Source organism: Tamandua tetradactyla, chromosome 3, assembly GCF_023851605.1.
Source record: "Tamandua tetradactyla isolate mTamTet1 chromosome 3, mTamTet1.pri, whole genome shotgun sequence".
In the NCBI taxonomy this organism is placed as follows: Eukaryota; Metazoa; Chordata; class Mammalia; order Pilosa; family Myrmecophagidae; genus Tamandua; species Tamandua tetradactyla.
The window spans coordinates 101,940,798-101,966,460 of NC_135329.1; the positions used below are offsets into that span (position 1 = coordinate 101,940,798).

Below are 25,663 nucleotides of genomic sequence, written 5' to 3' on the forward strand. Positions count from 1 at the left end.
TCATACAGCAAGAAGCCCAGAGTTAGGTGGTCACCAAGATTTTGGGGGTGATTTGTTACCACATCATAACCTAGCCTATCCTGACCGATAAAATGAATCAACATGAAAGACTGGCCAAAAGGGTAAGTGACAAAAGTAGTTTGTGGCAAGTCATGTATTAGAAATCTCCAAACATGTGAATTTATTAGGAGTGATGGTGGGTAAGAGGAGCTTTTGAATGGGATGTTTCCCTTTGAGAGTTTTATATAAATAAGTACTGTATCAAGATTGAATTCAGCTGCAAAACACAGAAAGCCTGACTTGACAGTGTCTCAACTTTATAGTGGTTTGATTTCTTCCATAGCAAGAAGTTCCGAGGCGAGCAGTCCAGGGCTGCTGTAGTGGTTCACTGATGTCATCAAGGGTCACACTCGTCCCATCTTTATGCTCTGCTCTGCCACTTTACATGTGTGACTCTGGCCAGCATGGCTGCTGCACATCCTGCCAATTGCCTCCACCTTCCAGGTAGGAAGAAGGGGTGAGTGCGAATGAAGAACATCTGCATCTGTCCATCTTCATCTGGAAAGCAAAAGCTTTCCTATAAATCCCCATAGCAGATTTCTGTCTAAGTCTTGTAGGCCAGAATTGGGTCCACGTAGTCACTCCTAAGCAGAAAGAGAAGCTGAGAAAGCATGTTTGACTTGCTAGTCTCTGAAGTAGAGGAAAAGAGTGTTGATTGAGTGTGGTGGTCATGAGGGCATCTGTGAAATATGTTTCATTCTCTCTCCTTCTCGGAATGTTGTCAGTATGTACTGCCTGACCCGTTGGTGTTTGGGTTGGGCCCAACTCCCATCAGTTGGGTGACTAGTACCAGGCAATGAAATCTGGATGGAATGCTCCAGACCAGAGCTGATGACAAACCTTCCAGAACTATTTCAGGCATGGCGATTGGCATGGTATGAGATGATGGCTGTTCTAGCAGGACAAGTCTCCTGAGTGTTCCAGATATACATATATCTTCTGTTGACCCACAAGAGATACAAAACATAAGCAAGATATCTTTGTTTTTGAAGCTACTGAAGTTTGTAAGTTGTTTGTTACCAAGATATAATCTACCCAATCCTGACTGATATAGTGAGTCTATAAGGACCAAGGTTGGGAGGCAGAAGTAGTTAAAGAAAAGCTTGCTTATTAGAGAACTTTAACTAACATTTACTTCAGTGGAATGAAGTTTAGCCAACCCTCTTTACTTCAGGTGCAGTTAGGTGGACTTTAATCCATAATGTTACAGCCGTCGTTGTACTCCACATAGGACACAGACAAATTATTCCCCTCTCCCGTGTCTCTACACAGGTGAGTGGCTAATGAAATGTAACATGTTCAAGGTAAGCCACTGAATTTAACATCAACTTCCAGGATGACCATCCACAAAAGTACAATGCATGATAATGAGGGATGACACAGTTTATGACAAGTCTAGTTAATGATATAGTTCACATCTTGGGTTGCTGAGTCTGCTCTTAAGAGGAAGACAGTAAAACCAGTGGAGCGATAGGGAAGAAAGGAAGAAAGGAACTAAGAGTTAAAACATCAGTGGCCTCTTCAGTTATATTAAGTATCTGATTTTATCTCTAAATACAGTATTTCACATCCTCAGCAAAGTCAATAGAAATCCATTCAATTGTGACAGAGCTTTTCCATAAGGACCCCAAAGCTACCATTAGCAAACCATTGTAACAGAGGGCAACTCATGGGGGAGAAGAAAGAGCACATTAGTAGAATTCAACACAAAAAAGCTGGATTGCTTGGCTAGCTGTTTCAAGTTTCACCGTTGCTCACATTTCATTTTAACTTCTGTCCCTGGTCTTATTATGGGATGGGAGAAGCAAGCTTGTGGCTTTATGCCAGCAAAATGGTTGGTTCCACAACAGATGGTAACACAGAATCCTACACAATGCACTTACGTGCTAAAAATCACTTAACACAACTTTAGTTAAGTTCATCTGGCTTGAAATGAATGTGTGAGTACGGTTTACAGCAAAGAGGATCCTAAACAGTTAGAAATATAATTACAGACGTAGCCCCTTTCAGTCACTCATGCTCTAGTTCTCACTTGCTAAGGTCAAAGACTAGTTAGAAAATAGCAATGGAAGAAGAGAAGAACATCACTGTAAAATGCTACACTTCTGTTGAATTTTCAATTGCTCATTTAAAAGGAGCTAGAAGATAATTTCTTTCTTCTGTAAAATCCAATTACTAGATTGTGTCACTCTCATTGCCTATGTACATCTCATTTTTGTGTGTGTGTGTGGTTGTCTTCTTTATTTCAAGTGTCAATTTTTTCAAGCAAAAATAAACATTGCATATTTAGGAACATTAATAATTACAGTTATAGTTACAGTTCCTTTTAAGGTTTCAATGGACTCCTACTTTGCCATAAAAAGCACCAACCCTTTAAATCTCAGAATCATTTAATTTTATGTATTCCTATGGTATTTCATTTGGGAGTTATGGAGTGTGAAATATGCACCATGATGAGAAAACAAGTAACCAGCACACCTGTTGTTCATGCATATTGTATTCAGGAAGGGATGGCACAAGATATTATTTTATTTGACAGCATGGTGTCAACCAGGGGGCTATCAGAGATGACTTGATGACAACAAATTATAGTTTTATTTGTATTACATGCTTTGTGCTTCATCCTGATGTTGGAAAAGATACTTCTCAAGTCAAAGTCAAGTCTTTCACATATAATAACAATCAGTGAGATTTTCAAGTTTATGAAAGAGGTTCAAATTAGCCTCAGAAGGAGTGGGTAGTGATAGGATTGGGAGAGAAGCTGTGGCAATTCCATTTTTTCAGTAAACTAGGCAGTGTATGACTAAATTAAGAAGCAGGGAAAATAGGACACCCTGTTTTTTTTCTGGAATATAGGAGAGGAATGTTCTTTACAATGCCATTCCATTAACAGACTGTTGGTGATGGAAGGAAGTATGACTTTTTTTTAAATCTTAAACTTACTTGATTTGGACACATGAAGCCAATAACAACTGCAATTTATAGCTTTGGGAAGTTCTCTGGAGTGCTGAAGGTGGAAGGCTACTTTGTGTAGTAAGACAAAGGCTATCAACCAATCACATGGAATGTCCTCTGTAAATAAATGCTTTACAATTCCAATTAGCTGTCTACCAATAATATTCAGAGACTGCACAACCTACTTGCATTGACAGTTAGCATAGCAGGCCTGACTGCCATCCCTTCAAAATGCCTGATTACAACCCCCGGCTGCCTCTGGGAACACGGATTACAGTTGGGTTCTCACCACCCTAACTTGTAAGAGTGGTCCAATGTGCCTAAACTGTTTATACAAACAATCTGATTTATGCTGACCACCTGCTTTCCTTTGGGGAGTGTGGAAGTTTGGTAACCTGCTGTGCAACAGTGCCTAAGTGTCCAGACCTCTGTAAAAACCCAGGGCACTGAGACTCTAACGACCTGGTAGATATCATTTCACATGCATTGTCACAATTCTTTGCTGGAGGAATTAAGTACATGCTATTTGACTCCACTGAGAAAGTATCCTTGGAAGCTTCTTGCTGCTTTTCAAAGACTATGACCCATACAAATCTCATTTGTGAATACAACTATATTCTGAGTACTGTGAGCCTTGACAGCAAATCATCAAACCTGGGAGTGATCTCGGAGGCTCCTGACATACCTACCTAGTTTAATGTCAAAAAATATAATATGCTAACTCCCAGAGAAAAAATATAGATAAGTAATTTGTAATAGGACAGTATGCTTTTCAGTATGCAAATGCTCAGGCATTATTCCCATACAGGACATAATGAGGTGGTCAGATCCTTGCACAGTAGAACCACCAACAAAACAACAGCCACAGATGCAGACTCTGACAGCTATTCTCATGCTGGCGACTCAAACATGATGAGCACCACTGCAGTCAGGGACATGCTTTCTAGAAACGGTGAACAATTCTTGGTAAAATGAAAAATAAAACAAGTTCAATCTTTCCTTGAAAAACTCTTAGAAAATTCAGCTTATATTAAAACCATGTCCCTAACACATTGCATTTCTATATACAACCGTGTTAGCTTCTCTGTTCAGCTAATCATACACACACAGGAAGGTCTGTGGTGGGATGCTTGGGATGGAAAACTTTAAGAAAGTTTGGTACAAAGGACTATAGCTGGTGTCCTTGCCTTCATGCCACTAAATGTTAATAGTGACTTCTAAACATTGTGACAACAAAATATATACTCCAGTTACCGCCTTCCAGGGTATAGTAATACTCTTACTCAGAACTACTGGGTTTTGACAACAACATGTTAATGAGGCTTGAGAAAGAGCCTACACCAGGCAGGTGGAGACAATGGGAGTTAATAGCATCAAGGAATAAAAAATAGAGTGTGTTTCCCCTGGGAGTTGAGGACAGCCTCCATGTGATCTTAGTCCAACAAACCTTTGTAAGAGTCTACCCACATGGTAGGTACTATGCAAGGTGCTAAAGGGAAAGGTGATCACAGAGACCTCGAAAGAGAAATGACTTTCATTTAGGGACAAAGTGACACTCTGGGTAGCCAAGAAGTGCACATATAGGAAGCAGGAGGAAAAGAGACTGCTTGTCATCCATGAGCAGAAGACCACATGGCAAAGGTGTTACATGTAATGGGTATCTGTCATTAGGTCGGGGACTGAGTGTGAATGCACATCCATATAAAAATAATTGCAACTGCAAGCATTAAAGTGACTGAGCACTTACACAGTCAGAGTCCCTATGTGTCATTTCAGTTCTAATGTCTTTACAGGCCATAAGATAGTCATTTAAGTTTTCCTATGAGGTGGCTATGATCATTATCCCCATTTTACAGATAAAGAAACTTAGGCCAAGGAAGGCAAAATCACTTGCTCAAGGTAAAAACCTAATTATTCTGGGTACAGGGTATATGTGCTTAACATCTATGCTACAAAGAATGGTCCAACAAGATCAATGATTTAATGAGTTATGGCCACATTGAAAAGTACCTGACTCTGACTCTGTGTTGGGTCATGGCCCTGAAGCCCTTTTACTGATTCTTGCTTTTTATCAATAACAAAGATTTTATTTTATTCAAACCAGAAAAATACTTTTGATATGGGTAAGGAAATAACTCTAATATGCAGAATTGTATATTTTCATGATATATGTCAAAATTAGACACCCATTTTCACTTACACTTTTGTAAATCCAGTTTCTATGGTCACATTTTATAATGGAAAAGATTGAGTAACCTTCATAAGATCACAAAGACCTAATTACTTACTGACATTTTAAGTGGCAATTACTCACTTTTTTTTTCAATTTTATTTAGCTATGTTATATATTCACATACCATATAATCATCCAAATTGAACAATCAGTGGCTCACAGTATCATTATATAGCTGTGCATCCATCATCACAATCGAGTTTTGAACATTTTCATTACTCCAAAAAAATAAAAATAAGAATAAAAGTAAAAAGGAACACCCAAAACATCTCATACCCTGCTCTCCCTGTCACCCAATTATTTCTTTCTTTTCTTTTTTTCTCATCTGTCCATACACTGGACAAAGGGAATGTCAGTCACAAGGTTTTCATAATCACATGGTCACACCTTAAAAGCTCTATAGTTAGTCAATCATCTTCAAGAATCAAGGCTATTGGATTCAGTTCAACAGTTTCAGGTTTTCCCCTCTAGCTCCTCCAAAGCAAAAACTGAAAAAGGATATCCATATATTACATAAGAATAACCTCTAGAATGACCTCTAAATTCTATCTGAAATCTCTCAGCCATTGAATCTTTGTGTCATTTCTCTTCTTTCTTTTGGTCAAGAAGTCTTTCTCAACCCCATGATGCCAGGGCCAGGCTCATCCCCAGGAGTACTGTCTCACATCGTCAGGGATTTACTCCCCTGGGAGTCATATCCCACTTGTGGGGGGGTGGCAGTGAGTTTACCTGAAGAGTGTTGGCTCACAGAGAGAGCCCACATTTGAGCAACAAAAGAGGTTCTCTGGAAGTAACTCTTAGGCATAATAATAAGTAGGCTTAGCTTCTCTTGGCAGAAATAAGTTTCATAAGGGCAATTCCCAAGATCAAGAGCCTGGTCCATCAAACTGGTAGTCTCTAATGCTTGTGAGAATATCAGGTCTTCCCGAGGTGGGGAAGTTTAATATTTCCACGTTTCCCCAGTCCCTCAAGGGAACTTGGCAAATACTTTTTCCTATTCTGCTCAGATTACTCTGGTATATATCAGGGCATCACACCAACCTGTACAAACCAACAAGATCTCTCTTCCTATTCAAGGTTACATGTAGTTATCGTGTTTAAATACACAGACCTTACAAGTTAAATTAGTGTGCTACCGAAAACATAAATTTTGTACCAAATAAAACATTTCTTCCTTTGATTCACACAGAAATTGAAGTTTTAAACTACAGTCAATATCATCCTTTATCCTTTAGCTGGTTTACCTAAGTCCTACCCAGATCAGCTTCACTCATATCTCTTGTTGAAGTCTGATGACTTTTTAAATGTTTTTACCAGTTGCTGTATGGGGTAATACTGACTTTCAAAGCAGAACTTTAGCTCTGAGTCTCAGGTGTCACACAAATACCCGAAGTTCCAGGGAATGATCAGGTTTACACAAGGAGCTCAGCATCTCAGAATTTAGAAAAGACAGTTACAATTCTAGAACAGATGTGACTGCTGTAAGAGCTTACAATAGGAACCTTTACAATAGGCTTTCACCCTGATAACTTATGCTTTCAGATTCAATTTCTGTATGTTATACTTAGTCCATATTAGCGAAGCATTATAATATTTGCCTTTTTATTTCTGGCTTATTTCATTTAAACTACTGTCCTCAACGTTCATTCTCCAAGTTGTATGCCTCACAACTTCAATTCTTGCTTTGTGAGTAAAGGCCTCTAAAAGAGAAATGGTAAAATGCATTTTGGCTGAGTTGCTGAGATTTGATGGAGCTGCCTATTGGATCTTTAAAAGCCCTTACGAGGCCCAAGGTTGACCCAGAGCCTGCTTTTCATCCATAAGGAAAACACTACAATATAACAGTTCAAATCACATTGGCTTTGAAGTCAGACTCAAGTTCAAACCCAGGCTGAGATATTTGCCAGCAGTGTGAGATTATTCTATCATTTGTAAAACAAAGCTAGTATTTCCTCATAGTAGTTTTTGAGCATAAATGGAGAGAACTGCAGGTAAAGCACCTGATGTGGTACGTGGAACACACAGGGTGCACATGGAATAGTCATTCTCATCACAGGACACTCAGTCCAAGTGTTTCTTCCAGTTCTGGGAGGCAACCATTTCTCTCACATGGCACACTTACAACCTTCTTCCCACAGCTGACTCTGCTGGCTCAGGCCAGGTCAACACTGTTTAACAAATCAGGGTTTAGCTGTGGGCATTTTCTGTCCCATCTTTCCTAGGAGCCTTGCCTCAGATGCCCAATGTACCCAAAGGCTTTCAAAAATTCTGAGGCCTGTGTGGGCTCTGGCTCAGCATTGCCCTAAATGCAAGGAACATCTTCTCACTTGGGTTTCCAGCAATCCTGTAGCTGTGCTTCAACTCTCAGCTAAGAGAGTATTTTACAGAGGAAATGAGGTTGAAAAACAGAGGTAACTAAGAACTTGAGAAAAGCAGGTAGGGATAGTCTTTCACATTGCCTAAAGTGATAAAATCGGCTCAGCAAATGAAGGAAACTTCAGTCAGAGTTGACTTATCTAATATTAGTAAGAGTGGGCACAATGAAATTAATTTCTGTTTATTTAAGGATCCAAGTGAAAAGCATGGCCTTTGCAGAGAAATAAGGTTTGAGTTCTAGGCTTGCTAACTGTATGCCTTTGGGAAAGTTAGAGGCTCATTTGAGTATCTTTAGTTAGAGGCTCATTTGAGTATCTTTAAGTTGGGGGCAAGAATGCCTGCCTTACATATGTTGGAGGAAGTATGTAAGATCATGAATAAAAAGCATCATAGCTGCCCCACAGGAGATACTCAATACATGATGGCCTCTATTATCCAGGGTAGGAATTCTACAACTGTACCTAAGGGCTAAATCCCTGGTTTTGTAACTAAAGTTTTAATTGGAGCACAGCTATACTCATACATTTATGTACTGTCTACAGATGCTTTGACTATAAAGAATGTTTAGCTGTGCCAGAGGCCTTAAGGCCTGCAAAAACCGTTTTATCTACTACTTGGTCCTTTGCATAAAAAGTTCACTGACTCCTGATCTAGAGTAGGGATTCTTAAACTTTCATGTTCGTTAGAATCACCTGATAAAGCCCCAGACTGCTGAGCCCCAGCAGCCTCAGAGTGTTTAATTCAATAGGTAGGTCTAGGCTGGACCTGAGAATATGTGTTTCTAATAAGTGCCCAGGTGAGGCAGATGCTTCTGTCTCAGGGACCTCCCAGTTGAGAATCACTGATCTTGAGAAACTTCTCAAATTTCTCTTTTCCACAATTTCAGTAGGAAACATACCTATCATTAGTTTTGCTTTGTGGCTGTTGATATATGCAGTAAGAGGAATTTATTTACATCTCTGCCTGGTGCTCAAGCCAAATTTTAGGGTCTTCAAGATTTCATGACTTGTGATGTTGACCCCACCACCTCTGGCCTTAGTTCCTACCACAGTCCAAAGACATGACGGATAAAACCAAAGCTTTATGTTCCTCTAACACAAACCTGATTCTTTTCTTCTAATGGATAAGGATGGGCATTTCTAATGTCTCGATTTTCCTTTCTCTTGGCTTCCTTTTTCTCTCTTAAGCCTACATTGAAAAAAATCCATTGCTACACACCCTTTCCAATTAAAAATATATATGTATCTTTACCAGGATACATGGAGGTAAAAACAAATATGCAAAGTTCATATAAGTGGAATTTCCAGGTCTATCACTATTATTATTTGTTTTGTTTTGTATTGCTTTAGAGAGGGGTGGTGGAGGCAAGTTGGGAGTACTAAATTGGCTTATTGATGCATCTTGTCTAGTAATTATGCTAAGGTGCCAATGACAGATAATGGGTCACAAACTTTCTCCTTGCAGGGCAACAGGAACTCCACAGTGTAAACAGTGTCTCAATGCAAAGGACAACGGACAAGGTGGAATGTAGGGACCTGAGTTACTCTCCAATTTGGGTACTGAATATCTTGAATATTGCATTTAGCAGGATGGAAAATAATACAGGGCTACTTTTTTGTCACTGGAAGTGACAAGGGTACATATTCACCACTCATCTTACCCATCATTTCCTGAGGTTTTAATGGAACAAAATTATCAAAAGAATATGAAGAGAATCATTGGCATACGCTTTTTAAAACTCTTTAAAAATTATACAATATACGAATGTATTCTTACAACAAAACTTTAAACAATGGAGAAGTGTATAGAATAAAAGTGAAAGTCTTTTTAAAAATGCCCCTTCTATACCTCACAAACAATCCCATTCTTCCCAGAGGTAGCAACTGTTTATATTTGGTGTGGCTCATTGAAGAGCATTTGCTATGCATGTAATTCACCAACACCGACTAACACACATTATTTTAAAACATGAATGGCATGGCACTAGGTATATCACTTTGCAACTCTTTTTTATAATAATAGAATATTTTGGCAATCTTTCCATGTTTTACATGTAGATCAATCTTACTCGTTTTTCCTGCTGTACACTTAGTGTTCCATCACATGGTGACCTTCCTTATTTAACTTTTTCTCCATTGAGAGCTATTTTTGTTGTTTCCAACTCTTTGTTCTTTTGAACAATGCCGTTAATGAACATATGTGTACATGTTGCAATCATTTCTGAAGGAGAGATGCCAAGAACCTACATTTCTGGGGCTGAGAATAAACACACTTAAATGTTAACAGCCAAATGGCCCTTGTTTTAGTTTGCTAGGTGCCGGAATGTGATGTACCAGAAACAGAATGGCTTTTAAAAGGGTGTTACGTGGCTTTTTAAAAACAGGAAGATGGCGGCTTAGTAAGATGCGCGGATCTTAGTTCCTCCTCCAGAACAGCTACTAGGGGAGTAGAAACGATACAGAACAGCTCCTGGAGCCACGACAGAGATAAAAAAGACAGCGTACCCCACCCTGGAATGGGTGACAGGCTGAGAGAACCCGCTCTGGTGAGATCGCCAAGGGGCGCGGGCTTCCCCGGGCGGGGCGACAAGCGGCCGGAGTCCCTCCCCCCCTCCTTCCTGGGCCGGCTGGGAGAATTGGGCAGGCGGTCCCCTCAAGCCGCAGCAGCTGGCGCCCCCACCACGCGCGACCCCCCGGACCAACTGAGAGAATTGGATTGAAAATCCCCAGGCCACGGAAAACGGTGACCGGGATCCCTCCCAAACATGTGACTCCCCGGTCCAGCTGGGAACGGTGCACTCTCCCGGGCCGCGGCAGTTGGCGCCCTCCCGCCACGCTTGGCGCCCCGGGCTGAATAGGAAATTCAGACGAGTGCTCTCCCGGGCTGCGGCGGCCGGCGACCCTACCCGCGTTCGGACCCCCGGGCCAGCTGGCATTCTTCCAAGCCACTTCAGCTGGTGAACCTCCCCCACGGCGAGAGTTTTCCAAAGTTAAAGGACCCACAGCACCTTTTACTGGTGGGACCCGCAGACAAACGTGTGCCACGAGCGCCACCTACTGGGCAGGATAAGAAAAACAGAACCCAGAGATTTCACAGAAAAATCTTTCAACCTGTTGGGTCCAACACCCAGGGAAAGCTGACTAAATGCCCAGATGCCAGCAGAAGATAACGGATCATGCTCAGAAAATTGAAAATATGGCCCAGTCAAAGGAACAAACCAATAGTTCAAATGAGACACAGGAGCTGAGACAACTAATGCTGAATATACGAACAGAAATGGAAAACCTCTTCAAAAACGAAATCGATAAATTGAGGGAGGACATGAAGAAGACATGGCTGAACAAAAAGAAAATAGAAAAACTGAAAAAACAAATCACAGAACTTATGGAAGTGAAGGATAAAGTAGAAAAGATGGAAAAAACAATGGATACCTAAATGATAGATTTAAAGAGACAGAAGATAGAATTAGTGATTTGGAGGATGGAACATCTGAATTCCAAAAAGAAACAGAAACTATCGCGAAAAGAATGGAAAAATTTGAACAGGGTATCAGGGAACTCAAGGACAATATGAACCGCACAAATATATGTGTTGTGGGTGTCCCAGAAGGAGAAGAGAAGGGAAAAGGAGGAGAAAAACTAATGGAAGAAATTATCACTGATATTTCCCAACTCTTATGAAAGACCTAAAATACAGATCCAAGAAGTGCAGCGCACCCCAAAGAGATTAGACCCAAATAGGCGTTCTCCAAGACACTTACTAGTTAGAATGTCAGAGGTCAAAGAGAAAGTGACGATCTTGAAAGCAGCAAGAGAAAAACAATCCATCACATACAAGGGAAACCCAATAAGACTATGTGTAGATTTCTCAGCAGAAACCATGGAAGCTAGAAGACAGTGGGATGATATATTTAAATTACTAAAAGAGAAAAACTGCCAACCAAGACTCCTATATCCAGCAAAATTGTCCTTCAAAAATGAGGGAGAAATTAAAACATTCTCAGACAAAAAGTCACTGAGAGAATTTGTGACCAAGAGACCAGCTCTGCAAGAAATACTAAAGGGAGCACTAGAGTCAGATACGAAAAGACAGAAGAGAGAGGTATGGAGAAGAGTGTAGAAAGAAGGAAAATCAGATATGATATATATAATACAAAAGGCAAAATGTTAGAGGAAAATATTATCCAAACACTAATAACACTAAATGTCAATGGACTGAATTCCCCAATCAAAAGACATAGACTGGCAGAATGGATTAAAAAACAGGATCCTTCTATATGCTGTCTACAGGAAACACATCTTAGACCCAAAGATAAACATAGGTTGAAAGTAAAAGGTTGGGAAAAGATATTTCATGCAAATAACAACCAGAAAAGAGCAGGAGTGGCTACACTAATATCCAACAAATTAGACTTCAAATGTAAAACAGTTAAAAGAGACAAAGAAGGACACTATCTACTAATAAAAGGAACAATTCAACAAGAAGACATAACAATCATCAATATTTATGCACCGAACCAGAATGCCCCAAAATACGTGAGGAATACACTGCAAACACTGAAAAGGGAAATAGACTCATATACCATAATAGTTGGAGACTTCAATTCACCACTCTCATCAATGGACAGAACATCTAGACAGAGGATCAATAAAGAAATAGAGAATGTGAATATTACTATAAATGAGGTAGACTTAACAGACATTTATAGGACATTACATCCCACAACAGCAGGATACACCTTTTTCTCAAGTGCTCATGGATCATTCTCAAACATAGACCATATGCTGGGTCACAAAGCAAGTCTTAACAAATTTAAAAAGATTGAAATCATACACAACACTTTCTCGGATCATAAAGGAATGAAGTTGGAAATCAATAATAGGTGGAGTGCCAGAATTTTCACAAATACATGGAGGCTCAACAACACACTCTTAAACAACGAGTGGGTCAAAGAAGAAATTGCAAGAGAAATTAGCAAATACCTCGAGGCGAATGAAAATGAAAACACAACATATCAAAACTTATGGGACACAGCAAAGGCAGTGCTAAGAGGGAAATTTATAGCCCTAAATGCCTATATCAGAAAAGAAGAAAAGGCAAAAATGCAGGAATTAACTGTCCACTTGGAAGAACTGGAGAAAGAACAGCCAACTAATCCCAAAGCAAGCAAAAGGAAAGAAATAACAAAGATTAGAGCAGAAATAAATGAAACTGAAAACAATAGAGAAGATCAATAAGACCAGAAGTTGGTTCTATGAGAAAATCAATAAGATTGATGGGCCCTTATCAAGATTGACAAAAAGAAGAAGAGAGAGGATGCAAATAAATAAGATCAGAAATGAAAGAGGAGACATAACCACTGACCTCACAGAAATAAAGGAGGTAATAACAGGATACTATGAACAACTTTACGCTAATAAATATAACAATTTAGATGAAATGGACGGGTTCCTGGAAAGACATGAACAACCAACTTTGACTCAAGAAGACATAGATGACCTCAACAAACCAATCACAAGTAAAGAAATTGAATTAGTCATTCAAAAGCTTCCTAAAAAGAAAGTCCAGGACCAGACGGCTTCACATGTGAATTCTATCAAACATTCCAGAAAGAATTAGTACCAACTCTCCTCAAACTCTTCAAAAAAATCGAAGAGGAGGGAAAACTACCTAATTCATTCTATGAAGCCAACATCACCCTCATACCAAAACCAGGCAAAGATATTACAAAAAAAGAAAACTACAGGCCAATCTCTCTAATGAATATAGATGCAAACATCCTCAATAAAATTCTAGCAATTCGTATCCAACAACACATTAAAAGAATTATACATCATGACCAAGTAGGATTCATCCCAGGTATGCAAGGATGGTTCAACATAAGAAAATCAATTAATGTAATACACCATATCAACAAATCAAAGCAGAAAAATCACATGATCATCTCAACTGATGCAGAGAAGGCATTTGACAAGATTCAACATCCTTTCCTGTTGAAAACACTTCAAAAGATAGGAATACAAGGGAAGTTCCTTAAAATGATAGGGGGAATATATGAAAAACCCACAGCTAATATTATCCTCAATGGGGAAAAATTGAAAACTTTCCCCCTAAGATCAGGAACAAGACAAGGATGTCCACTATCACCACTATTAGTCAACATTATGTTGGAGGTTCTAGCCAGAGCAATTAGACAAGAAAAAGAAATACAAGGCATCAAAATTGGAAAGGAAGAAGTAAAACTATCACTGTTTGCAGATGATATGATACTATACGTCGAAAACCCGGAAAAATCCACAATAAAACTACTAGAGCTAATAAATGAGTACAGCAAAGTAGCGGGTTACAAGATCAACATTCAAAAATCTGTAGCATTTCTATACACTAGTAATGAACAAACTGAGGGAAAAATCAAGAAACGAATCCCATTTACAATTGCAACTAAAAGAATAAAATACCTAGGAATAAATTTAACTAAAGAGACAAAAAACCTATATAAAGAAAACTACAAAAAACTGCTAAAAGAAATCACAGAAGACCTAAATAGATGGAAGGGCATACCGTGTTCATGGATTGGAAGACTAAATATAGTTAAGATGTCAATCCTACCTAAATTGATTTACAGATTCAATGCAATACCAATCAAAATCCCAACAACTTATTTTTCAGAAATAGAAAAACCAATAAGCAAATTTATCTAGAAGGGCAGGGTGCCCCGAATTGCTAAAAACATCTTGAGGAAAAAAAAACGAAGCTGGAGGTCTCGTGCTGCCTGACTTTAAGGCATATTATGAAGCCACAGTGGTCAAAACAGCATGGTATTGGCATAAAGATAGATATATCAACCAATGGAATCGAATAGAGTGCTCAGATATAGACCCTCTCATCTATGGACATTTGATCTTTGATAAGGCAGTCAAGCCAACTCACCTGGGACAGAACAGTCTCTTCAATAAATGGTGCCTAGAGAACTGGATATCCATATGCAAAAGAATGAAAGAAGACCCATATCTCACACCCTATACAAAAGTTAACTCAAAATGGATCAAAGATCTAAACATTAGGTCTAAGACCATAAAACAGTTAGAGGAAAATGTTGGGAGATATCTTATGAAACTTATAATTGGAGGTGGTTTTATGGACCTTGAACCTAAAGCAAGAGCACTGAAGAACGAAATAAATAAATGGGAGCTCCTCAAAATTAAACACTTTTGTGCATCAAAGAACTTCATCAAGAAAGTAGAAAGACAGCCTACACAATAGGAGACAATATTTGGAAATGACATATCAGATAAAGGTCTAGTATCCAGAATTTATAAAGAGATTGTTCAACTCAACAACAAAAAGACAGCCAACCCAATTACAAAATGGGAAAAAGACTTGAACAGACACCTATCAGAAGAGGAAATACAAATGGCCAAAAGGCACATGAAGAGATGCTCAATGTCCCTGGCCATTAGAGAAATGCAAATCAAAACCACAATGAGATATCATCTCACACCCACCAGAATGGCCATTATCAACAAAACAGAAAATGACAAGTGCTGGAGAGGATGCGGAGAAAGAGGCACACTTATCCACTGTTGGTGGGAATGTCAAATGGTGCAACCACTGTAGAAGGCAGTTTGGCGGTTCCTCAAAAAGCTGAATATAGAATTGCCATACGACCCAGCGATACCATTGCTGGGTATCTACTCAAAGGACTTAAGGGCAAAGACACAAACGGACATTTGCACACCAATGTTTATAGCAGCGTTATTTACAATTGCAAAGAGATGGAAACAGCCAAAATGTCCATCAACAGACGAGTGGCTAAACAAACTGTGGTATATACATATGATGGAATATTATGCAGCTTTAAGACAGAATAAACTGATGAAGCATGTAATAACATGGATGGACCTAGAGAACATTATGCTGAGTGAGTCTAGCCAAAAACTAAAGGACAAATACTGTATGGTCCCACTGATGTGAACCGACATTTGAGAATAAACTTGGAATATGTCATTGGTAACAGAGTCCAGCAGGTGTTAGAAACAGGGTAAGATAATGGGTAATTGGAGCTGAAGGGATACAGACTGTGCAACAGGACTAGATACAAAAACTCAAAAATGGACAGCACAATAATACCTAATTGTAAAGTAATCATGTTAAAACACTGAATGAAGCTGCATCTGAACTATAGGTTTTTTTTTTTACTATTATTATTACTTTTATATTTTTCTCTATATTAACATTCTATATCTTTTTCTGTTGTGTTGCTAGTTCTTCTAAACCGATGCAAATGTACTAAGAAACGATGATCATGCATCTATGTGATGATGTTAAGAATTACTGATTGCATATGTAGAAGGGTATGATTTCTAAATGTTGGGTTAATTTCTTTTTTTCCGTTAAATAAAAAAAAAAAACAGAATGGGGGTGGGTCATGGTAGCTCAGCAGGCAATGTTCTCGCCTGCCATGCCAGAGACCCTGGTTTGATTCCCGGTGCCTGCCCACGCAAAAACAAACAAACAAAAACAAAACACAACGGATTTTATTGAGTTGCAAGTTTTCAGGCCATGAAAGTGTCCCAATTAAGCAAGGCTATAAAAATCTCCAAATTAAGGCACCAACAAGAGGTTACATTCACTTAAGAAAGGCTGATGAAGTTCAGGGTTTCTCTCTCAACTGGAAAGGTACATGATGAATAGGGCAACATCTGATAGCTTTCTCTCCAGGCTTCTTATTTGATGAAGCTCCCCCAGGGGTGTTTTGCTTCTTCATCTCCAAAGGTCTCTGGCTGCCTGTGCTCTTGTGGTTTTCGTGGCTCAGCTGCTTCTGGTGGCTCTTTCCAAAATGTTTCCTCTTAAAGGATTCCAGTAAACTAGTCAAAGCCCACCTGGAATGGGTGGAATCACATCTCCCTCTAATCAAAGGTTAATACCCACAATTGGGCAAGTCACATCTCCTTGGAGATAATCTAATCAAGCTTTCAACCTACAGTATTGAATAGGGATTAAAAAATATAACCACCTCTATAAAATGCTTTTTCTAGGGCACAATCCTTTCAAACCGGCACAGCCCTCCAACAAATTATCCCCATTTATACTCATTGACCCATTACACACTGCAAATCTTGGATATCAGTTTTTAAAATTTTTTGTCAATCAATAATGTTGTCTGATTGTTGTTTTGTTTTTATTTCACTGGTTAAAAATGCACCTGTTTATTGGATACTCACAATTTTTTTTTCTGTGAATTACCTCTCCATAATTTTTAAAAAAATTTTTCGTTGTATAGTATAACATAAATACAAAGCAAAAAAATAAAAAAGCAATAGTTTTCAAAGTACTCTTCAAAAAGTGGTTACAGAGCCATGGTGGCTCAATGGTAGAGTTCTTGCCTGCCATGCCAGAGACCCAGGTATGTTTCCCAGTGCCTGCCCATGAAAAAGAATAAGTAAATAAATAAAAATAAGTAAAAATAAAAGAAGTGGTTACAGGATAGATCTCAGAGTTTGTCATGGGCTACCATACGATCCTCTCATATTTGTCCTTCTAGCTGCTCCAGAATATAGGAGGCTAGAGGGCTTAAAGTACCTTTTTTATCATCATAATAGACTTTCTTTTTCTTCGTTTTTTGTGAACAATGACATATATACAAAAAAGCTATTTATCTCAAAGCACAGCACCACAATTAGTTGTAGAACATATTTCAGACTTTGACATGGGTTACAATTTCACAATTTTAGGTTTCTACTTCTAGCTGTTCTAAAATATTGGAGACTAAAAGAGATACCAATTTAATGATTCAGCATTCATAATCATTTGTTAAGTCCTATCTTCTATGTATAATTACACTATCATCTTTGATTTTTCCTTACCTCTCTTTGGGGTTGTTTGGGCTATGGCAGTTTAAAATTTTTGATATTGGAAGGGTCTGACACTAATATGGGGTAGGGAGATGGAACAATCTGATGTTCTGGAGAGGCTGGGCTAGGTTTCAGGCCCTATCTGGACCAGGGACCCATCTGGAGGTTGTAGGTTTCTGGAAAGTTACTCTAGTGCCTGGAACCCTTGTGGAATCTTACATGTTGCCCTAGGTGTTCTTTAGGATCAGTTGGAATGGTCCTGGCTGGGGGTTGGCAGATTATGATAGGGAGCAAGGTCAACCTGAAGCTTGCATAACAGCAACCTCTAAAGTAGCTTCTTGACTCTATTTTAACTCTCTCTGCTACTGATACTTTATTAATTACACTTCTTTTTCCCCTTTTGGTCAGGAAGTCCATCATTTTTTGATTATTTTTCTGTTGGGTGTTTTGCTTCCTTATGGAATTGTAAGGAGCTCTTTATATAGTATGGATTTTAGTATTGGTATATTTCCCTGTCTGTTTTGTTCATAACTTTATTCTTGGTGAGTTTCCATGGCAAAGAGATTTTCACTGGAGTCTCTCTGGAGGTTCCTCTTATGCAAATGTTGGCCTGATTATCACAAACTGCCAGAATATGCAAAGCCTCAAGCAACAAGCCTAAGTTTCATACTTAAACCTATACCTCAGGAACTCAAGCCTAAATTTCAGGAATTTAGGGTTCCTCAAAATCCTAATGCTATCTGGACACCATCAGCAGACCACAAGATAAAGACCTGAGTTTACTACCTAATCTGAAAGACAACTGGAATACCCCAAATATTCCACAAACTGGGGGAGATATTAAGTCTAATGAAAAAACTGGGTCACACCTTACAACCAGAAACCAGGAACTCAGCCCCAGATGCTTATCAGAATAGGAATTCGCAGTGGCCAGCCCCATCCCTGGGAAGTGGATTAAAAACCACACTCAAAGAGTACAGATTGTTTCTCTTTTCTCCAACACAAGGTGCAGTTGCCAAGTGGCTCTCTACGAATCCTGGCTGGGAAGAGTTTTCAGCTACCCTGGGAGATTTGGCATGATGGGACTTCTTCCCCTGCTCTTTTGTACTTATTGTGCTGTGTAAGTAACAGAAGAAATTACCTTCCTTTTCTCAACTCTTTATTCTATACACGTAACACAGAAATCATCTGGTGAAAGATTCTTGTGCAATGAATCTGTGTTCCCTTGTTGTGCCTTTGTAGCATCTCATTCCATACCATTCTCAATTTCCACATAATAGCTTGATGGGATTTCAATTTAATTTGCTTCAACTTTGGGAAATAACAAGGGGAGAATTGACATCGCTGAGTTTTCCCATCCATGGATATTGTATCCTTATGTATGTATCTTACTGTCTGTGGTAGTTTGAAGCTGTGTGTAACCCTGAAACACATATTCTTAGACTTTCTTAATCCTTTCCTGTGGGTGGGAGCCCATTCTAAGTAGGACTTTTTGATGGGGTTACTTCAGTTAAGGTGTGATCCACCTTAATCAGGATGGGTCTTAATCTGGTTATTGGAGTCCTTTATAAGCAGAATGAAATTCAGACAGAGAGAAAATCACAGGAAGCAAGAAGCTGAAATTCAGCAGAACTCAGAAGAGAACTGAGAGCCAGGAGAGGCCGCCATGTGCATTGCCGTATGACAGAGGATCCAAGGACCAAGGATCACCAGCAGCCAACCCCAAAAGGCCAATCTTTGGGAAGAAAGCATTGCCTTGATTTGGACATTTTCCTGGCCTCAAAACCATGAGTTTTTAAATTCCCATTGTTTAAGCTGTCCTTTTGCATGGTATTTGTTTTAGCAGCCAAGGAAACTAAAACATTTGTCTTTCAGTAAAATTTTGTAACTTGCCTCATATGATTTGTATAGCTCTCAAATGGGTTTATTTATAGGCATTTTATAGAGTTTGTTGTTACTATTAATATAACTTCTCAATTACATTTTCTAATTAGTCATTGTGGTATATATAGAAATTGTATAGACTTTTAAAAATTTTTTCTTTCTTATTTCTTCAAAAAGTTCTTTAAAAATTTATTTCCTAGGGCTTTATGAGTCACATTATTCAGAAAAAAATGGCAGCTATGTGTCTTTCTTTCCAATACATATGCTCCTTATTTCCTATCGCTTGACCAACAAAATAATAGCAAAAAGATAAACATTTGTATTAGTTATGATTTTAATATGAATGCTTCAACATTTTGACATTAAAATAGTACTTGCTATAGAATTCCAAAGGTTACCTACTTTCAAATATCTTGTAGCTTGTGAAGATTCTTTTTTTTAACCTGGGTAATGGTGTATAATTTCTGGCAGTCATTGAGATGATCATATGGGATTCTTCCTTTAAATTGTTAATGCAGAGGATTGCATTAATAGAATCATTAAAGGGGAACCTTCTTTGTACTAGGAGAATAAACTTTGCCTTGTGATAATTTGTTATAACTTTTAAAACATAATTAGATCTCCAAAAAACAGTATTTTGACTGTTAAAAGAACAGCGTCGCAGAAAGAAAAAGGGCTGGGAAGCTCACATCCTAAATAATTAATGCATCAAAATTTCTTTAATACTGAGTATATCCATGGTACCTTTTCCCACCAATTCCTGCCTGTTTCTGGAATTGCTTTGTGATCTACAGAAGAGGGTGAGACTTTTACACGAGAGTTGAAATTTGAAAGGAAAAAAATCAACATTGCATATTTAAAAGCTGATTGAGTACACATTTGAAAATAAGGAAAGCCACAAAATTTGATATAAAGAAGAGAGATCAATAATGAGTCTGAGACTCTAAATGTGTCATAGTGGTAGTTCAAGGCAGCAAAATATGAAGCCATTTTGTTATGTGTTGGATTTAGTTCATTTTTTTTAACTTTTGGAACACAAAGTTCTGCTGATTAAGGAGGAGCTGGTTTTCTCTTCTTCACCACTGCCCCCCCCCCAATCCCCCAAACCGCTGTAGATAAAGAAATGTATTCCTTAGGCTATAAACATGCTTTCTCAAAAACGTAATTATTGGCCACCACTCTGAGAATCACTTGAAGGAGATGGACTTGAGGTAAAGTGGAGAAAGAATACCTTGCTGGTAGGAGGAATAAAGTAAATCTGAAAGCAAGGTCAAGTCTTCTCTACTGTCTTCACACAGCTTAAACATCACTGTAGACTTTGCTCAGTCATATACAGGTGCCAGAAGATACCCCTTTCACTTTTCAGATAATGCAGCAGTGACAAGTGGGCGATTCCCTTAAGTAGTATCTGTGGTTGACAGTGGAGTCAGACTCACTTTCTTTTGATGGCAATTTTCTTGTTCACAGAAACAGTTTCATAGGGAAGGGCAAAGTTGCAACAAAAGGCAAACTGCCATGAGGGAACATCACGGAATGATATTTGTCAGTGCTTTCTCTGGAATTTTTCCATATGTGTTCATAAGTGAGACTGGCTTGCAATTTCAGTAGAAGGGTTCCAATTTCAACATAAAGGCTACTTTGACCTTTTATAATAAGTTAAGAACAAGAAATACTATCTATGTCCAAAAGGTAGGTTAGATATTACTTAATGGGTACAGAGTTTCTGTTTGGGATGATGGAAATGTTTTGGAAATAGTGGTAAAGGGTTTTGCACAACATTGTTAAAGTAATTAATGCCACTAAATTGTCCATTTAAAAATGACCAAAATGGCAAATTTTATGGTATTTTTTTATTTCTAGCACAACTTTTTTAAAGCCATAAGAAAGAGTAAAACCAAACCAAACCAAACCAAACGATACACAACAGTCTTGTGAAACTGTCTGCTGCTTTGTTTTGTTTAGGGGTAGATCTTTGTCCTTTCAACTTTTTTAAAAATTTAACTGCCTCCTAAGCTTGTTTATCTCTTCTTGAGATTTTTTTCAGCCTTTTATCTTTCTAAGAACATTACTCACTGATTTTTTTTTGGTGTACAGTTCTCCTTGTCTGTAGATGATACAACTTTCTAATTCCTGATATTGGTTTTTTTTGTATTTTTTCTCTTTTTCCTTGATTACGTTCCTTTGTCGGGGAGACATGTGGTGGGTTTTCCCTCCATTTATGTTCCTTTAACGGATTGATTAATTTATCTTTGTTATAATAATAACTCAAAGAATTATATTCATAACACATTCTCATAGTTTTCCTTTCAATCATTAACTGCTGGTTAATTTTATATCAATTCATTTTATTTTATCCAAGTAAAATATATAACAGTTTAAAAGTCAAATACTACTGAATGGTTTGTAATTGAAATAAAAAGTAGAACTATTTTGTGTCCGATTCTTCTCTACTTCTTGGTCCTACATCTTGAGGCAACCTCTCTGAACCCTGCCAGGTTTCCCCCAATATGTGGCTCCAGGATTTGGAATAAAAATAAAATAATAGCTAAAGTCGATTAAGTGCCTGCTACACTTTTCTAAAATATACACATAAGCCATTTAATTCATCTTTCTGGTTTTGTAGCTGGGGATGTTGAGGTACAAACACAAGAAACTTTGTCAATGTAACACAGGGAGTTAAGTTACGTTAAGTTGAACCATGATTCAAATTTAGGCAGTTCCTATCTTAATCATCACAAAACACTGCCTCTCCAAAATGCCATGATAATAATTTACTCTAATTTCTTGATTTATCAACCTTAGACATCATCCGCTGATTTCCCAACAGGGTAAAGGAGTACTGAGTTCTCTCATATCATGCCCTGACCTCCTCTCTCTCCCTCCCATCCTTCTACCACAGTAATTACTGTTTAACCAATAGCAATTGTATCATTGTCATGTCCAACGATTGACTGCACAGAACTCTCTTCATGACCTCTTTCATGAGCACGCTATTGTCCTAGGAATAAATAATGGCCTTTTAAAATTCATTTTTAACTTTCCTATTCATTCTGGAAATCAGCATTTCCTCCCAACACCTTCAAATTCCCATTAATATTTTTCCATAGTCTCAGACACGAAGGTTCTATTTTGGGGCGCACATTCCATTTTCTTCTTAGAGTTCTTTTCCTCTTCCTCCCCGGACTGGGTGGGGGTGGTATATACGTGTCTGTGAGCCTGTCCTTAACCATCATGCTGAGTTTGCTGCTTCCCTATGTTGAATCCTCTATTAATAATAGATCCCAGGTCTTTCTATTTCTTGTTTTCTGCACTCAGTGTGGTCAAGCATAACCTTCTTAAAAAAGGGAAACATTCTTTTGTTTGCTTGTTTGTTTTAGTCCTTGCAGGATGGAAAATGTCTTTCACTTATCCTCATGCTTGATCAATATTTGGTTGGTTATAGCAGCTTGAGCACATCATTCCAATCAATGACAATGTTGAAAAATCCTATATCATTCCTCTTTCAGTTCCTATTTTGTGACCTGCCATTGTTATCTCCTACTCCTCATTCCTCACTGCCCTTAAAGAGCTTCTTTTTTCCCTAAGTGTTCTAGAAAGTCATGATATACCTGATGTGGGAGTTTCCTCAATCACTGGGCTAAGTACTCATTTACTCTTTCTATCTGAAGGCTTGTGCCCTTCCTTGCTGGAACATTTCCTGATTTATTCCATAATTATCATCCCTCTATTTGCTCTGTGGTATCTTTCTGGTGTTCCTATTATTAATCCTGCAGTGATCGAAGCATTTCCTTATTTTTGGCTTCTAACTTTCCATATAGTATAATTGGAAAAAAAAACTTAATTATTACTTATATTTGCATTTCCCTGAATATAAATGAATTTGAACATCTTTTGAGATGTCTGTTACCACTTAGATTTGTACTTCTATCAGACCCCTCTCCATATATTTGATACGTTTTCTAATGCCTTATGTATCTACTTGTGAATTTTTAAGTGTTTGCTGACATTATATTCATTGTTTGCATTGCATATTTTTCAAAACTACTATTTACAGCTGTCTTTGCTAATGTTATTTTTTACCATACAAGTGTTTACTTTTTCTTTTTTCTTTTACAAATTCAGATATGTTCATTTTTCACTTAGAGATTCAGAATTTTCTTTATTAAGAATTATTCCCCCACTCCCAGATTGTATATGTGGTCTCCCCTTAATATTTTGTAACACTTATTTTTTTTTTTACATTTAAATCCTTAATATAGCTAGAATTGTTATAAAATAACCAGTTATACCTATTTTCTTTGTAACTATTCTTTTTCCAGATAGAGAGCCAGCAATATGAATTATATCTTTCAAATAACCTACACCTTTTCAACAGAACTGAAAAACTTACTTTATTATATATATTAAGTTCTCATATTTCTTACTTTTTTCCCGAATTTTATATTTTGTTCCCCTGATTTGTCTGTTCCTATGCCCATATCACATTGATTTTTAAAAATAGTAGTTTGATAGTATGTGCTGATATTAGGTAAAACAAATTTTCCTTTATCTTCATTTTTATACTTTTTTTGGATCTTCTCAGGCATTTATTTTTTTCAAAGCCACATTAATGAAATAAAATTACAGTCAACTTTGTGAATTTGATCATGAAGTTCACTCAGTACAATTAAAAAAAACCTTCAATATATTACAGTTTTAATCCTTATTATGATAGGAAATCATTTCATACTTTTATTTCTAGGTATTTACTGCAAGAACAGACAAGAGCTATTAACTTTTCATATATTTACATTCAATCCAACCAGTTCACTATTTTCTATAATAGTTGCTGTTTTAATAGAGATGATTTCTAGTTATAGAGTTACAAAATGAGTGAAAGAGATCATTTTAGTCCTACATTTCCAAAATTTCCACCTGATATTTCATTTCACATCTAATTGCATTATTGAGCCCCCTAAAACAATGTAGGATAACGATGATGATAGTAAGCCCCACTGTTTATTTCCAGATTTTAACTGAAATGTTTTCTGTGCTTTTCACTGGCCAGCATATATTTGCTGTTTTTGTTTGTATATACTCACTGTTATATTTAATTGTTTTCCATCTATTTCATTTTACTTAGTGTTTTTATTGGGAATGGGTACTGAGTTTTTCATGTACATTTTCACTACCTTTTGTCTTGTTTTTCTACTTTAATTTGTTGAAGTTTTTATATTGCATCATGTTGATATGTCAGACACTGAACCACTCGACTATTTCTGGAATTCCATGATTTGGCTATAGTGTATTTTAAAAGGCATTTCTTATTTTTATATGCCAATATTTTCCTTGGAATGTATACACAAAATTCATAAATGGTATTTGTCTATCGTTTTCATGTGTACTGTCTTAATCTGGTTTTAGTATTAAAGTTATGCTATTTTATATTTTGTATGTTCTGAAATAATCTAAATAACACTTCATCAAAGTTTAGATAAAACTCAGTTGTGAGCCCATTTGTTCCCAGAGTCATTTTTAATAGTAAATCTTTAATAATTTCCAATTCCAATAATTGTTCCAATTTCTACTATTGGGATTTCATTTGTCAGTGTATAATCCGCTAGGCAAAAATTTATTTCAAATTTCAAATTTTTGCTACTGAACTTATAATTATTCTCTTATAAACTTGCATTCTCTTTTGCATCTGTGGCTATGTTTTCTTTTTCATTCTTATATAGCTTAGCTCTCCCTCTCTTTTCCTTCCTTTATTGGTTAAATGAAGAGATTGGTTATTTTACTGATTTTTTAAGAAAGCACTTTTTAGAAATATTCATTTATACATACTCATCTATAGAAACACAAATATATAATTTCTATTTATTAATTTCAGCTTTTATTGTTAGTTATTTCCTACTTGTAGTATATTCTTTTGGTTTATTTTGTACTTTCCCTAATCAATCAGACAAGTATTAAATCATTCCATTATATTTATTTACTTTCTAATACTGAATATGTTTAAAGATATCCAATTTCCAGTTTTACTATGTTCCAGAAAAAATTTTTGCTTTTTCTGTGTCCCATAAATAGAGGTGTAAAGTAAATTTTCTACTTCATAGATAAATTAGAATATAGTTTATAGCTAATAATGGCACAATTATTATCTTCTTTGATTATCTAGGAGAACATTTTATAATTTACAATGCTAAGACTTTTGGGTAACTGTTTAATTATTTACTTATAATTTTACTAGGTTATAATAAGAGAATCGGCCAGAAAAATTCTCATATTTTTCATATCATTAAGGTTTTTTGTGTAGCTTAGG

General features: G+C 37.3%; 2 protein-coding genes across 15 annotated transcripts in view; one reads left to right on the forward strand and one right to left on the reverse strand.

Moving 5' to 3' along the window:
• LOC143677561 (uncharacterized) overlaps positions 1-19,365 on the forward strand; it is a 28,669-nt gene extending 9,304 nt beyond the window's left edge. Inside the window, exons 3-5 of the mRNA XM_077153609.1 lie at positions 344-504; positions 18,485-18,598; positions 19,070-19,365. Coding sequence (XP_077009724.1) covers positions 344-504; positions 18,485-18,598; positions 19,070-19,238 — 444 coding nt within the window. The 3' untranslated portion in view covers positions 19,239-19,365. The remainder of the gene's footprint in view (positions 1-343; positions 505-18,484; positions 18,599-19,069) is intronic.
• NCKAP5 (NCK associated protein 5) overlaps positions 1-25,663 on the reverse strand; it is a 1,072,936-nt gene that overhangs the window by 171,879 nt on the left and 875,394 nt on the right. The window lies entirely within an intron of this gene.